Source organism: Melozone crissalis, unplaced genomic scaffold, assembly GCF_028551555.1.
Source record: "Melozone crissalis strain CALT ecotype California unplaced genomic scaffold, PUWL_Pcris_2 ptg000027l_1, whole genome shotgun sequence".
NCBI lineage: Eukaryota > Metazoa > Chordata > Aves > Passeriformes > Passerellidae > Melozone > Melozone crissalis.
The window spans coordinates 48,152,049-48,167,943 of record NW_026535805.1 but is presented as its reverse complement, the minus strand read 5'-3'; the positions used below and the strand labels follow the sequence as shown (position 1 = coordinate 48,167,943).

Below are 15,895 nucleotides of genomic sequence, written 5' to 3'. Positions count from 1 at the left end.
CCCAGGCATCCTTTAGGAAGAGGTTCCTAAGAGCAAAATGAGCTCACACTGATGATTTCAAGGTGAAGCTGATTATCTTGTTCATTGGGGGCCCCTCTGGTTTATTCCTTTGCAGAGTATAGATTCACATAAAAACCTGAAAACTGTAAAGGGAAAGTTACCTTTGCCAGACTTGAGTGAGGAGAGGAAGTGGATTGCATCTTACATTTTGTGGAGTGCTTTGGCTGTCCATAGCCCAAAGCCAAAGAAGAAAGGTGAATATTCAAGTTAGCTGCAGCAGAAGGAAACCACTCCTGTGTAACCTATTTACGGCTCATTTACAAGCAGATCTATAAACATCTGAAAAGGCTGCCTCTGTTTGCACCGCTTGGCTTCACTGGCATGCTCTTCAAAAGCATCTTTGTGTGCTTATTTGTTCTTTCTCCTTCTCGCTTTTCCCCAAGGGTTCCAGAGAACTGTGGCCATCGCAGATTCCAACTATAACTGGTTCTACGGGCCGGAGAGCCAGCTGGTGTTTCTCGACAAGTTTGTCATGCGCAATGGCAGCGGGAACTGGCTGGCAGAGCAGATCAGAAGGAACCGAGTGGTGGAGGGGCCGGGCACACCATCCAAAGGGCAGAGGTGGTGCACTCTCCACACTGAATTTCTCTGGTATGAAAGGGAATGAGTGGGATCAAAGGGAACCTGGCAGCTGTTTGCTGTTAGTGTTAATTCATTATCCTTAGATGTGCGCCGCAGAGGCCGGACTCAGGCTGTCCATGCGCCACCCAGGGTCAGGAGGCACAGAGGAACTTCTTCATTTAGCACAGGTTGCTACAGGGTCCTGGTCTTGTCCTGCATCTGATTTTATGGTTTCTATCCACTGTCTATTGCTTTCATAGAATACAGGTCATTCCAAAGGAACTGAAAATTTCCCTGTATGTAGTCTTTGTTTAATTTGGTCTATTGTAATGGGATTTAATCCTGTTGTGTTCTTTTATGATGAATTAGGTGAATATTTAAAGCATAAGTTTTCATTCAAAAGTTCTGTAAAATAGTATAAACTTTATTTTAAAAGTTAAATAATCCAAGCAGTAAGGTTACTGTTAACAGGATTTGCACACTAATTAGCAAGCTATGCTTGGAAAAAATGCCATGCTAAATGGTATTTTCCTATGTAATTTACAGTTATCCTAACTTCTTTGTCAATCTTCTTAAAGTAAGAAATTAAAATACTCAGGAAGCTTTAGATCTACATATGAATTCCCTTAGTTTGTGGAGGTAACAAGTATATTTTCAAGGAGTGAGTGTAGCTCTTTCTCTCTTGCAAGAAAAATCTTATTGAATATATGTTGGTTTGCCCTTATGATGTGCACATTAGAGTGCATGTTTCTTAGGCTCCAAGCAGCCTTCATCTTGTTACTTTCAAAATACAAAATATGTCTTCTACAACCTCATCCCATCACTGTTTTCTCCTGTCTCTTCATGGAAATTCTGTGACTGTCTAGGGCCTGCCAGAAACTCCTGGTTAGTTGTAGGAATAAATCTGATTCTGGAACCGTCTAACAGAAATGTTAGTGGGCTTAATATGGTTTTGTTTATTTTGGTAGCTTAAAAACAATGCCAGAAGGTTTTGGTTTGGATTTTTATTGTTTTGACTCCCACGGATAAAATTATAATAATTTTAACCTTTTCTAGAATTAAAGCTTCCTTTTAAACAAAATGTCTTACGTCTTACGATTCATACAAGAAAAACCATGAAAATTTTTCTTCAGCCTAGTTTGAAGAAAGAAACTAACATACATTAACTGATACAAATAATAAACATTTAACCTTCAGAATTACATCATTACTTTTAAATTTATTGCCTATTCTGTTTGAAGACTACAGATTTCTGTAATCATCATTTTGGGGAAACAGATATTTCTCTTTGTTAAGTAGTCAGTAAATAGGCACAAATGCTGATGTCTAGGCAGTGTCTGGTCTAATCTGCCTTTTTTAAAGATCTATGTTATAGTTGGTAGTTTTATGACTATCTAGGGCAAAACATGGCTAGTTTGAAATTAGTGGTACTCTTATTTTTGGGCTGCAAAAAGACTGCTTGCTTTAAATGCAGAGCAGATGCTTTCAGCTATTGTTCTGTAAAAAGCACACGACAAATTTGTGTAGGGATTAGTATGATGAATAATAATTACAGCTATATGATTAGGAAGAATAGCTGTGGGCTTTATATTGTTGGCTTGCTCTTCTTTGATGTAAATAGAGAATGTTTTTTTGAGTTTTTTACAAGTGCTGATAGTGGAATCAGTCAAGGGATTTTTAACCCAATTTTTCTCATCTTTTTTTGCAGGTATGATGCAAGTTTGCGCTCTGTACCTCCACCAGACTATGGAGTTCCTAAGCTACATTATTTTGAGGACTGGGGAGTGGTGACTTATGGAAGTGCTTTGCCAGCTGAAATCAACAGGCCTTTCCTTTCCTTCAAGTCAGGAAAGCTGGGAGGACGTGCAATATATGATATTGTTCATAAGAACAAGTACAAAGAGTGGATCAAGGGGTGGAGGAACTTTAATGCTGGCCACGAACACCCAGACCAGAACTCCTTCACTTTCGCTCCCAATGGTGTACCTTTCATAACAGAAGCTCTGTATGGGCCAAAATATACTTTTTTTAATAATGTGTTGATGTTTTCCCCTGCTGTGTCTAAGAGCTGCTTCTCCCCATGGGAAGGGCAGATTACAGAAGACTGTTCCTCAAAGTGGCTTAAATATAAACATGACTTGGCTGGCGACTGTCAGGGTCGAGTGGTTGCTGCCACAGAGAGAAGCGGGGTGGTTTTTATCAGGGGAGAAGGAGTGGGTGCATACAATCCTAAACTGAAGCTGAGAAAATTGCAACGAAACCTTATACTTCTCCATCCCCAGCTTCTCCTGCTAGTGGACCAAATCCACCTAGAAGATGACAGCCCTCTGGAGGCAGCGACCAGTTTCTTCCACAATGTGGATGTGCCTTTTGAAGAAACAGTTGTTGATGATGTCCATGGGGCCTTTATTAGGCACCGTGATGGGATATATAAGATGTACTGGATGGATGACACTGGCCACAGTGAGAAAGCCACCATTGCCTCGAGGATGTATCCCCGGGGCTACCCCTACAATGGAACAAACTACGTGAATGTAACGACCCTGCTGCGGCACCCCGTCACGAGGGCCATCTACCTTTTCATTGGGCCCTCTGTGGACGTGCAGAGCTTCACCGTGCGTGGAGATTCCCCGCAGCTGGATGTGTTTGTGACCACTGGTGAGCACGCCTATGCCGTGTACCTGTGGCCCGTCGAGGATGGCTCCCGCTCTGCCTTTGCACAGGTTATTGCAGACCGCCAGAAAATTGTCTTTGACCGAGCCTCTGCCATCAGGAGCTCCACAGTGCCAGAGGTGAAGGACTACGTAGGCATCGTGGAGAGGAACCTGCAACATTTTAAACCTGTTTTCCAGCAGCTTGAGAAGCAGATCCTGTCTCGTGTACGCAACACGGCCAGCTTTAGGAAGACTGCTGAGCGCCTGCTGAGGTTTTCAGATAAGAGGCAGACAGAGGAGGCCATTGACAGGATATTTGCAATCTCACAGAGGCAGCAGCAGCGTGGCAGAGCAAAGAAAAACAGAAAGGTAGCCAAAGGCTACAAATTTGTTGATGCCGTTCCTGACATTTTTGCACAGATTGAGGTAAATGAAAGAAAAGTGCGACAAAAGGCACAGACTCAAGCACAAAAAGAGTTGCCTGTAGATGAAGATGAGGAAATGAAAGATCTTCTGGACTTTGCAGATATCACTTATGTGAAGCACAAAACTGGGATGTCAATCAAAGGCCGATCAGGGCTGGCGCAGATGGTGGCGACTGCTCGAAGCGCCCCATCAATATCAGCTTCTTATACTCGCCTCTTTCTAATTCTCAACATTGCTATTTTTTTTGTCATGCTAGCAATGCAGCTCACTTATTTCCAGAAGGCCAAGAGACTGCATGGCCAAAGATGTCTGTATGCAATTCTTTTAGTAGACAGCTGTATATTATTGTGGCTGTATTCTTCCTGTTCTCAGTCACAATGTTAGCAGAAGACCTCTACTAGTTGACCAGTTTATGGTCATATATGTCTATGCAAAAACATTAACCCTAATAGGGCCAAAGTTTATACCTTCTCTTTTTTTTTTTTTTCCTCTTTTTTTTTTTCTTTTTTTTTTTTTCTGAAACATTCCAAAAACATCTGGGGAAAGATTGTTTTCAGACCAGAATAGATTAAATAATAGGGCAAGCAATTAATATCTCAGAAAAATCAGTACTTAATAAGTACTCCTCCTTTGTGTTTTGAGTTGGGCCTCACATCTGAGGGAATGTTGTGCTTTGTTCATCAGAGTTCAGTAGTGTAAAGTCGTAATTAATTTTTTGGTGAGATGAGCCCTCTTGATTAGGTTTGTTTCTAAGGTCTTTTTTTATACAGAATTTGATTTGCATGTAGTGAGTTTTCATTTCAGGCTGCTAGGGATGTCTCTTCTCTCTCTAGGGATGTCTACACATTCTCCTAAGACGAGGACATTCAAACATACATATACAAGGCAGATCTTAGCAGCAGACTTCATTTCTGTCTGCCAAACCAAAGAATGGCTCAATATGGGACACCCCTGTATCATTATTGCAGACCCTTATATTGTCCCATCTCTTCCATGCTTTACAATCTGGCACAGTGGAAAATGACAATCATGTCAGTGCTTGCCAAGTGAGGGACACATCACTAGTAGGCAGTAGTACAAGGCAAATATGGGTTTAACTCAAAGTAGAACAGAATGCAATTCTCAGGAAAATAAAACCATTTCTATTTTAGCCAAGTGTAGGCTGTAGAATGCTGAATTCTGTAGGGTCTTTTCTCCATTTTACAAGGCAGGGTTTCAGGAAAATTTTCTATAGTTTGAAGCACATCTTAGTAGGGAAATAATGTCCTAGATCACTGCCCTTCCTTATGTAATTTTAAAAATACAAAAACCAAAGCAATCCTGTGGTAACCTCAGCAACTGCCAGTATGGAAAAGTATGTATCAAGCAAGTATTTAATGTATTTTTTTCTTTCAAATGTCTAGAAAGAGGACAGTTAAAATTTTGTGAACACCCTGTTCTCTATAAAGCACCAGCAAGGGTTCTGCAAGCTCTTGGTGGCCCCAGGTCAATTATTTGGGGATTAGTGGTAAATGGAATCATGTGGTTTATGACAAAAATAAGTTTGACATCTCCACATATATTCCCCTCTGTTCATTAAACTAATTTCAAAAACTCATAGCTATTTGAGAGAATGGAAACTGTGGAATTGGGGCATACCTGTATGTCTTTACAGAAAAACAATTCTTCAGTACATTTGCTAAATAAAAGTATTATAATTATCTCTGTGGAAAAGTTGGTTTTGTTTTGTTTACATATTTTTCCTGATAATTACAGTAATTATGTTCATCAGTACTTGGTTCAAACCACAAACCTTTGCTTCTTCTTCTTTACACCATTTAGATATATGTTATCTACATAACTCATGTTAAGTCTTCTGCAAGTTTGTGTTTGGAAATGTGATGAGCTTTCCTTGTCTAAACATCTTCAGTGAATAGGTCAGAATATTTTCACTAGGTTCTGAGTCAGTTCAGAGCACTGTATTCACATAAATAAGCCCTACTGCAGTCTCCAATGCCTGGATTTATTAAATGAAATCGGCTACATTTTATCTGAGCAAAGATTTAGGTACCCAGTTAATTTCTGATCCATGCATAGTCTCTGGATTATGAGAGCCTTCAGACAGTAACTCAGCTCACCGAAGGCCTTGGAACACCTTCAAGACATACTTTCCCCTTTTCCCCGATTGCAAAAGACATGTGGGGTGGATAATTGTCTATTTCAACTCAACTCACTTTGTTTCTTAAGGCAAAGGGAGCTCAGCCTGGGGACTATCACCCATACAGCTCCAGTCGTACCTGCTGAAAGCAACTAAACTGTGACAGGCTGTGGATAACTGGAAATCTCTTTATTTCTGCCTTTGCACTGTGATGACATAAACACGTGCAAAAATAGCTGTTGGCTTATGTTCAATTTTATAGACATTGCTAGTTTTCCAATATTAGGTGATGCTATTATTTGTCATGAAACACAAAAAAAATCAAGAGTTTATTAAATGTCTGTGCACATTTCCCCTCTGTCAATTTGCTATTGCTTTGAACCAGCAGAAAGCCACTCTGTAGTCTAGAAGACTAAGTGCCTGCAATTCTTTGCTGTGTAGTGTGGCTCTAAGTTCTAGCATGGGATTTGTGTAGCTGTCAAATGAAACTGCAGAGATTAGCAATTAAGGTATGGTTTTGCACGTTAGCTCTCATTTACACTGTGCTTCTCTGCACTGTCCCAGCAGCGCCAAGGGAAAGAGATGGCTGCAAGAGCTGCCCGTGTTCACAGCCAGGTCTTAAAGCAGCTTTTAAAGTAGACCAGCATTCAAACAAACAGTGTGTGTGCAATGATACTGTAAAGGGAAATGAAATGCAGCAGCCTGACCCTCCTCAGTGAGAGACCAGACCCATCTCAGCATAAAATGTGCATCCAGGAGTTTTGCAGCCTGTGCTTGGTTTGCATCTGTTAAGGATTTATGTGTACCTGACTGTCATTACTTGCTGCTCTGAACTCCACTTGCACAGATGTGACTTTGATTCAGATTGGGCAACTAAAGAAATTAAACCTTAATTGTGTTGACTGTCTTTTAGATATGAAAAGAATCCTTAGTTATTCTTTTCCAGGCCAGAGCCTTTAAGAAGGCCGTCTCCAGTGGTTCTGTTTCCACTCTTTTTTTCTATTCTAGTCTCACTCATTCCTTGCCAAGGACAGTAACTTTTTGTGATTTTGATTTTGAAACAATGGAAGAACAGATTGTTCTATGCCATCAATAATGTGGCATGGGCAATTGGGTGTTGGCTAGAAGTGTCTGTGTCACAGAAAAGAGACAGTTCAAGGCCTCAGATGACAGGACCCTGAAAAATCCAAGCTGCCCTTGCTTCACTAGGAAGTGTTGTGAGGAAGAACAGGTAAATGGGAACAGCCCAACAGCCCTACTGGCTTGTGGGAGGGCTGGAGAAAGATGTTGTTCCTCCACACTTGATTTTGCAGGACAGAATGCTCTCCTTGCCTTTACATCCTTTGTCTGAGCTGCACAAGAGAAGCAGACTCGGTGGGCTCTGTGTCCATGGTAGAAGCATTTACCACTGTGTTCATCTAGTCTGAGTTTACTGAACAACTTCTGAAATGCCACTGTATGGCACCCAACAGCAAAGTTTTTTTTCACTCCCTCTTTTAAGTGGAGTAAAAAAACTGAGGTGTTTGTGGCACATGCCTTTGCTCCCATTCTTCTTCTTCTTCTTTTTCATTTCTGAAAATGTTCATTTTCTGCATCTCTGGCCACAGGAAAAAGTGGCTATCCAAGAACTTGATGTATGTGGATGGGTTCCTGTGTTCATCTGAGACTCTGCTGACTTCACTCAATTTCTCTTCAATAGCTGCTCTTCAGTCATGCGTGCTTCATTTCAGGACTGCAGTCTAATTTAGTCTAAAGTTAATTCACTGTATTCTGAACAAAGTGAATTGCAATTCAGCCCACAGGTAGTGGTGTATATGTTTCAGGGTGGAAGTGGAATCTGGTTCTTAGATTCTTTCAATTATTTTTTTGAGTCCAGCCAAAAAATATCTATCTATGTTATATACATCATTGTGACTCAAGGAAGCAAAGGGAAAGGAGCACATTACTTCATTTCTTAAAACTTGTAAGATGGTAAGATGAAAGCTTATTCTGAAGAATTATGTGTCTGAAATTCTGTTGGTCTATGTATTTTCCACTGATGAAAAGCATTTTCTTAGTGTTTGAAACCATATAGAATTCAGAAAATAGCTGTATTTCTGCACTGGGACATTACATTCACATTTACTTGGTCTGCAAAAGGCTCAGTTGGGATCATAAATACTTTTGTCTAACTTCAATCCCTTTGCTCTGTCTAGTCTGTTAAAATCAGTAGGGTAACTTAAGGCTGGTAAGTCAAACTGAGCTAATGAAGCCAAGATGTCACTTTCTGTCCTTTCTTGGCAGCTGACTCCAGGAGCTGTCTGCAGCAGAAGGCCTGTGCAATCTAGTGCTGGCTATGTCTGTATTGTCATTACAATAGAGACTGTTTTCCAAACAAGTTCAACCTTGAAACAATGTCAGAGCACTTCAAATAAGAGCCCTGGACCCTCTCAAGTAAGGAATAAAATTATTCCATGCTTCAGACAGGCAGGAGACTGGACGAAACTACACAATATATGAGAGCATTCCTTCAGCGAAATGCATGCGTAGCATTTTCCCCAGATGCTACCTTTCCTGCCAGGTTCTTCAGGCTGATAAAGCATTCAGAACATTTATGATGATTTTCCAGAAATTTAGGACGCAGAGAAAAATTGCTAGCTGAAATGAATTATTGTATAAGACATTTGTGACTTTTTTCCCCTTTGACTTGTGTCCACAACCATCAATGATTTTACTGGTTTCCTAACTGACCCTGGGACAATCAAGAGTAAAACTGTCCCACTCCAACCCCCAGGGCTCTGTTACTGTGAACAATAACCCATAACAAGTATATATGAGTTTATGACTGTCCCCAAAATATTGACATTCATTTTTTCACCAAACATTCCATACTCAGTCTAGCTTTGTACCTACCTCCAGTTGGAAGGCATTCTTCAAGGAGGTGGAATGCTTCTAAAATCACGAGTATAAAACCCCTGGTTTCCCGCTTTGTTAATGTAACATGGGAAGCAAGGAATGCCAGGAAAGCTGAGCTCATTGGATATGCCTATAGGAAATGCTAGTGAAGAAAACTTGAGGAGGATTGGGGCATGGAAATTTCACTACACCCACACTGCTGTGAGAGTAAGCTGTAAGATGAATTCACCCTGTGGCAAGAGGGAATAGGTGATCAGCATATGCATTTCTTTCTAGCCCTAAAGAACAGGACTATCTTTGAGAGGAGGAGTTGAACTCTTTGGGACAAGTAAAGGAAGGCCAGGTTTCTCTGTGACCTAGTAAAGATGCTACAACATTTATAGTTGACCTTTACTATCAATTGTAGTCTAGAACTCTATTCACTTCTCTCATGCTTTTCCTTTTTTATATGGCATAACCCTTATTTTGATCAAGTAAAGTAATCATATTCTTTCACTTACTAAGTTTGTCATGGAGTTTCCTCTGGTGGGCCCAATTGCAGTCCACCGTTCATGGGGAAAAGGGCAGAGACCAGAGTGCCTGGAAGGGCAGTTGAAGAACTCTGCCTTTATGGAAGTTAGAGGAATAGAAGATGATCAATAATGCTATAAAATATAGCTGCAAATGCCAGGCAAATAAAATGACAATCATGATGGATTATTTGAACATAGCAGAAAAAATAAGGGCAGACCGAGAGACTTGGAAAGTTACTGCTAACATAAAATATAGGCAACTGGGAATATTTTCTCCTTATGTCCCATATATCATTCTTTCCTTTTGAATCATATCTTCCCATTAAAAAAAAAATGGAAGTGCACACACAAGTGCTGCTGAATGTAATAGAGTTCAACCTTTAATACAAGCCAGACACGGTTACCAGAGAGCCTGACAGAGCTTGTACAGTAGTGGTGAGCTGAAACAGCTTGGGAATTCTGTAGCTAAGGATTAGATTGATTAGAAAAAATATATGAGCAAGGAAGGTTGAGGATCAGAAGCCAGAAACTTTTCATTTCTTTGACAACTTTGAAAAGGATAGAATCTCAATTCTTGGGCTGCATTACTGTTAGAAAAGTTTCTATGAGAAACAAAATTTTAGCAGCAAAGGAACCTGAAATGAGAAACTGGAGACAGTAGTGTACTACCATGAACTAAACAACTAATTAATTTGTTCAAATTTGAAAAGACAAAGAAGGAGTAATTGTATGGAAAAGTACAAAGCATGTTTTGTAGCACACGGTTAGCCACCGTTAGGACAAACATACGCCCACACAGAGTGGAACAGATCAAATCTTAGGACAAGGGGGAATGCCCTTAAGAAAGAACACAGATTTAGATTAGATATCAGGAAGGAATTCATTACTGTGGGGGTGGTGAGGCTCTGGGACAGGTCATCCAGAGAGGTTCTGCCCCCATCCCTGGAAGTGTTCAAGACCAGACTGGATGGGCCCCTGAGTGCCCTGATCTAGTGGAAGGTTCCCAGCCCACGGCAGGAGGGCTGGAACCAGGTGATCTTTCAAGTGTCTTCCAACCAAGACCATTCTATGATTCTGTGACTCTGTGAACTCTCAGCTATGCAGCAATTCCAAGGGAGCAAGGTCCTGAAAAAAGGAAGGACACATGGAATATAAAACATCTATAATAAGACCATAGAAATATTTTGGGTTTAATGTGCTTAAATTTGCAAAGTAATTTTATGGTGCTTCATTTTCCATAGTAAATGAAAAAGATTGAACTTTTCCTTCTTGGAACTGACTCGTTAACTACCCAGGGTAATTTGCCTGATTAGTCTTAACTATAATCTGCCTCACCAAGGCAACTTAATTTCATCATAAAACATGACAACTTTTACCTTTCTAATCCCATGCTTCTATCATATATTTTCATGTAAGTTCAGCAAATATTTGTCACTTAATCTGCAGACAGCATTAAAGACTCATACATATCTGTTCATGGCTCATATAGACTGCAAAAGGAACAGTAAAACCCTCATGTAGCTGGCTGCTGTGGGACATTTGGACTGGGTGACAGGACCTTCCCCATAAAGAAATGAGATGTGTAGTGGACCCACAATGTTAAAAGAGCAGCAAAAAATAATGGCTAGGGACCATTAGAGCCATGGCTTATGTGACTCTCCACCAGACCTCACCCATCAGAGCCTCCTTCAGAGCCATGCTTGCTTTTCCAGACCTGTTCCCTTCCTGCCTGCTAAAATCCATTTTCAGCCAAAAACTGCTAATAAATGTAATGCCTTAAAACAGCAGTATAATGTACACAAATGCTTGTAAGCCCTAGCACAGTGCTACTTCTCAGGCTGCTGTTCTACTAAGTATTAGTACTATTAATGATTTATGTGGTGCCACTGAGGTGTATGACATTTCCTAAACTTGTAAGAATGCTGGTTTAACCATAAAGTCAGAATAACTTCCTCAGTTTCACAAAATGAGGCAATGGGCCTCTGCGGGAGGTCAGTCCACCTGGAGGGTAGGTGCAGAGCTGCTTGTGGACAGGACCTCCAACATTTTAAGCATTAATTACACCTGGAATGAGACAAAAGGCATTACAAGAATTTTCCTAGAATAAAAAGACTTATTATCCATGTGTCCTTCCGAACTGGAGAAATGCAGCTTACATTTCTTTCAGTTGAAGAAGCAAGTGCAGTTTTTATAAACAGAACACCAGCGCAGAGGTGCTCTTTTCCATTGCAGCCAAGATACTACAGTATTAACATGAAGAGGGAGTTGAGCTTTTTAAGACAAATGGAAGGAATTTAGGACAGGAAGGACCTTGGATGTAACAGCTGGAAGGAACTTGACTTGTAGGAAAACAAAACCAGTTTTGGCTATTCTGAACAAGGAGAAAAAGTTCCAGAAAAAAAAAAAAAAGAAATAACCTACTGTAAGGATTTACTAACATAACTAAAACAAGATCTGCACAATATGTATTGGTAAAGCCCTTCAGTGCTCTTACACACGCTTACACACATTGCATTTACGACCAATATTATGCATTTTATTGAACCACAGAATTAGTTCAGACTACAGATTTTTCCACCTAGAAAAAGTTTGAGAATCATTCATCTGCAAATGAAAGGATTGATGCTAAAATGTCAAGGAGAAAATAAAATATTAAACAAGTCCACTTGTTTTCATCTGATCTCTTCACTTTAATAAAGAATATTTCAAAGCAGAAAGATGTTTCAAGTAAAAAAAATAGCATTTTGTTCTAAAAAACTCCATCTTTTAAATTCTCACATTGTTCCATTCCCCCCTTGGAAGACATGAAATTTAATGCAAATCAATGTAAAAACAACCATTAAATTGGAATTCTGGGTCCTTTAACAGAAAGCTGTTTTTCTGAATACTTTCCATATAATGCTTTGCAGCTGTTGTGGCCAGACAAGTGTTAATTTAGAAGGCAAGAAAGAGCTGCCCTGGGAGAAGAGAGCTCTGAGTGAACGGGGGCTCTGTAAGTCCCTGGCCCCACAGCTCCTCACACCCTTGGGCTGCTCCCCAGCTCCCAAAGCTGCCACAGCTGGGCTCACCCTGGCCACTCCTGCACCCCACTCGGCTGGGGCACAGCTGCTCCCCCACTTCCCTACTAGGGTGGTCTCTCTTCCCTCGCCCATGACTCTTTGGATATTTACTGGAAACATGTTTTCTTGGAGGAGGGTTAATCCTTTTTCATGCAGAGCTCCCCTCCCTTTTCCCAAGAAGCTGGTTCCTGAAATCGTATTTAATTACAGATAAATAAAACACTGCTAAAATTAGGCTCAGAAAGAGAAGTAGCAGGGTTTCTTGGCTCTGTTTTCCCCTGTGTGGTCATAATCTGTTCCAGAGAGCTGCCTCTGGTCCTTTGACTCTCTTGTTAAACTAGTTCGGTGCGGTTCTTGGAGGCAGCACATGTCCCTGTCTTTGTCAGGATGCATCCTTGCAGCAATTTCACATTGCATCTACCATGCTGACAGAGAATCACAGAACCATCAAAAATGATTGGGCTGGAAGAGTCCTTAAAGATCATCCAGTTCTAACCCTCCACAATTTCCACAAGACAAGGTTGTTTAAAACCTCATCCAACCTGTCCTGGAACACTACCATGGATGGGGCATCTGAATTCTAATTTCACAGCTTTCTAACCTCTATCTCTAACTGCTTCTAAGTAAAAATCAAGGTAACAGTACTTGCCAATAATTCTTGATATTTAAAAATAAATCACTGCTTTAAAGAACTGGTGAGATACTTTCTTAGGCTGCCTGGTCAGAAAGCAAAATGATGTGTCTAATTCAGTATTGTAGAATCTGAATTGCTGCTAGCACAGTCCAGGGTAAGGAAGCAAAAGAGACTTTTGCATAATATCCACAGATGTTTTATTAAGCCGTGCAGTGAGGTGTTCAGGTCCCAGCATCCACGCACAGAGGCTCTCGCTCTCTCTCTACAGGGGCCTGGGGGCTGACCCTGATCTCTGGGTGGTACAAAGATGAGGGCCAATCAGGGAATAAGGAAGGAGTGGCTCAGGACGGTAGGAACCGACACAGGAACAGGGGAAGGGCTAATGGGGTCTAACAGCTTTTTGAGGAAAGCTTCTTGTGTCTCCCTAAACCAGGGAATGCCCCCCCAGGGTCTTCACAATTCCTGTTTTTTTATATTATTAAGAAATCTTCTCTGAAGGATCAACTGAATCAACACAAAACGACAAACACAATCAAAAGCACTCATAAGACAATTATTTAAAAATGCAAACAATTCTGAGTTTCTAATGTCTCAACAGATTTCTTGGAGTGTCTTAGAGGTGGCAGGAGGAATGCAGGTTTTCTTAGCACGGTTTATTAGGAAACTGAGTTAGGAGAAGTTTTTTCAGCAGGGATTGGTCCTCTGCCACTTGAGGCAGTGTTGCTGGCTGTTAATTTGTTCTGTACAAGGTAGGGTAGGTGGTGGTGTGTCTGCTGGAAACTCCGAATAGAAATCATTAACTTTAAGAGAAAGATGGTTACTTTAGGGAAACTTTCTTTTCTTTCCCTCCCAATCACCCTCCCTCTGGTATTATGAAAGAAATCTGGGGGAAGGGATTAGTAGTGGGAGGCCATGGAAAGGGGGAAAAGGAGGTAGGAATTTGTGGGAACATAAAAAAGGAGTAATAGGACAATGGAAAGGCAAAGGGGAAAGTGGGAGGGGGACAGGGAGGCCACAGGAATTGGGGAAGGGTATTAGAAGAAGTGGGACTTATCGGACTGGAAGGTTCTTTTGTTATGGTGGTGAACTCTTGGATGGAGGATGGCTCATCAGTGTTCTATCCTCTTTCAGATTTTAGGCTGTTGCTGGGTCTTGATTGTTGGTTTTGGGTTTTATTTCTTTGGTAGGAGTGTGGATGACTTCTGTGATGTGGGTAATACTTCACAGGTTTGCAGTTTGGTGCATGTTTACTACCTTGCACTGGAACTCTACTACTCCTGTCACATCGGCTGCTTGGGGGCCTTTTCTTCCTTGTATTATATTAAATTCCACAATTTTTCCATCTCCTAGACTGTGGAGGTATTCCTTGGGGTTATTCTTTTTTATAGCAGTCTGATGAACAAACACATCTTCTTTGTTATCATTCTGGATTATGAAGCCGTATTTGTTTTTTATAATTGAATTGTTTCACTGTCCCCAAAATGTTCACGGCAAGGACTTTTTTACCTTTGCCAGTGGGTTTGTGTTTGTGTTGCTGGATGTGTTGTTGGTGTTGAGGTTGGTGCGCTGCCGTGCAGGGTTCGTCCTGCTCTCTGTGCTGGCGGCCGCGCTGGGGCCTGGCTTTTTCCTGGGGCTCTCTCTTGGCTGATGTCCACGGGCACTGTCAGTGTGGGGCTTCCAGAGCAGCAGGAGTGGCACAGGCTCTGCGGGCAGGTGGGGAGTGGCGGTTTCGCTGCCAGGACTGCGGTCCTGAGCCATCTCCTGGCAGGGCTGCCCACCCACCAGTCTCACCTGCCCGCGCTCAGCCCCGGTGCTGTGGGCTGCCATGACCCAGGCTGGGCAGCGAGTATTGGCTGGCTCACCCTGGCCAAGCACGGTGGCAGCGGGATGGCCGCGGGTTTTCCACAGGGGCAGCTGTTCAGTGGCAGCAGGGACAGCCCTTGCCACACACACTGTGTCTCGTGGTGCTATAGCAACTGGGGTAAACACATCTGTTCTTCTCTTTACTGTCCCTTCCAGCACTGCAAGTGCACGTGGGGTTTCTTTCCCCTTCGTAGTAAGAGACTGGTGCAGCTTTATATTGCCAATCAGAGCCTGCTCCTCTGACCCCCCCTCACTCCTGGGACTGTGGAAGCTGTGGGAGGAGGTGTGGGGACTAGAGGGCGGAAGGGGGGACCCTGTGGCCTTGGCCATGCGGCCTCCACCATCTTGAGCATGTCAATGCGAGCATGCGGCCACAGCCATGCAGTGACAGCAAACTTGGGCAGCAGGAGTGCAGATGGGAGAGCTTGGAGAAGGGGTTTTCAGCTGAGGTTCACTATTTTTTAACTGTTCCTCAAGATTGTGAATGCACATCATTATCATATTCAAAAAAGGATAGAATTCTTTATAGAGTTTTTCTTCAGGCCTTAATTTTTCTCAAACCAGTTCTCCAAAGTCATTGGTTAGGACTTAGGAAGCAAAATATAAGGAAAATGCTTAAATAACCAGTGTATAAAACACTTTAACTCTTCCTCTGAAAAGCTAAAATGTTCTTGAAGAAAAGACTTTTTAAGGTGGAGGTGAACTTTTTGTTTTGCGTGGGTGAGCGTTGTTTCCATCTTCCATTCTATCCAATCATCTTAATCTAGTCTCTTCTCAACACCTGAGAGTAAAAGGAGGAAGGAACTGAAATTTCAAACTCATCACACTGGGTTAAGACAGTAAAATGTTCAGGGTGGTTTAGTGCAGATGTTTTCTAGGAGAAGAGGTCCCCTGTTCGGGTGCCATTTGTAGCAATCTGAATTCCTGCTAGCATAATCCAGGGTAAGGAAGAAAAAAGGACCTTTGCATAATATCCACAGATGTTTTATTCAGCCACGTGGTGAGATGTTCAGGTCCCAGCATCCACACACTCACTTTTTCTCACTTTTTCTCTACAAGGACCTGGGGGCTGACCCTGGTCTCTGGGGGGTACA

General features: G+C 41.8%; 1 protein-coding gene across 3 annotated transcripts in view; it reads left to right on the top strand.

Moving 5' to 3' along the window:
* The window catches only part of DSE (dermatan sulfate epimerase), a 32,280-nt gene extending 27,774 nt beyond the window's left edge, over positions 1-4,506 (top strand). For 2 of the 3 annotated variants that reach the window (XM_054280077.1, XM_054280076.1), the window contains 2 exons: positions 444-651; positions 2,330-4,506. In XM_054280077.1, the coding sequence (XP_054136052.1) occupies positions 444-651; positions 2,330-4,085 (1,964 nt within the window). In that variant the 3' untranslated portion in view covers positions 4,086-4,506. The remainder of the gene's footprint in view (positions 1-443; positions 652-2,329) is intronic. The other variant, XM_054280078.1, reaches the window with a different exon arrangement.
* Positions 4,507-15,895: the final 11,389 nt, after the last annotated feature.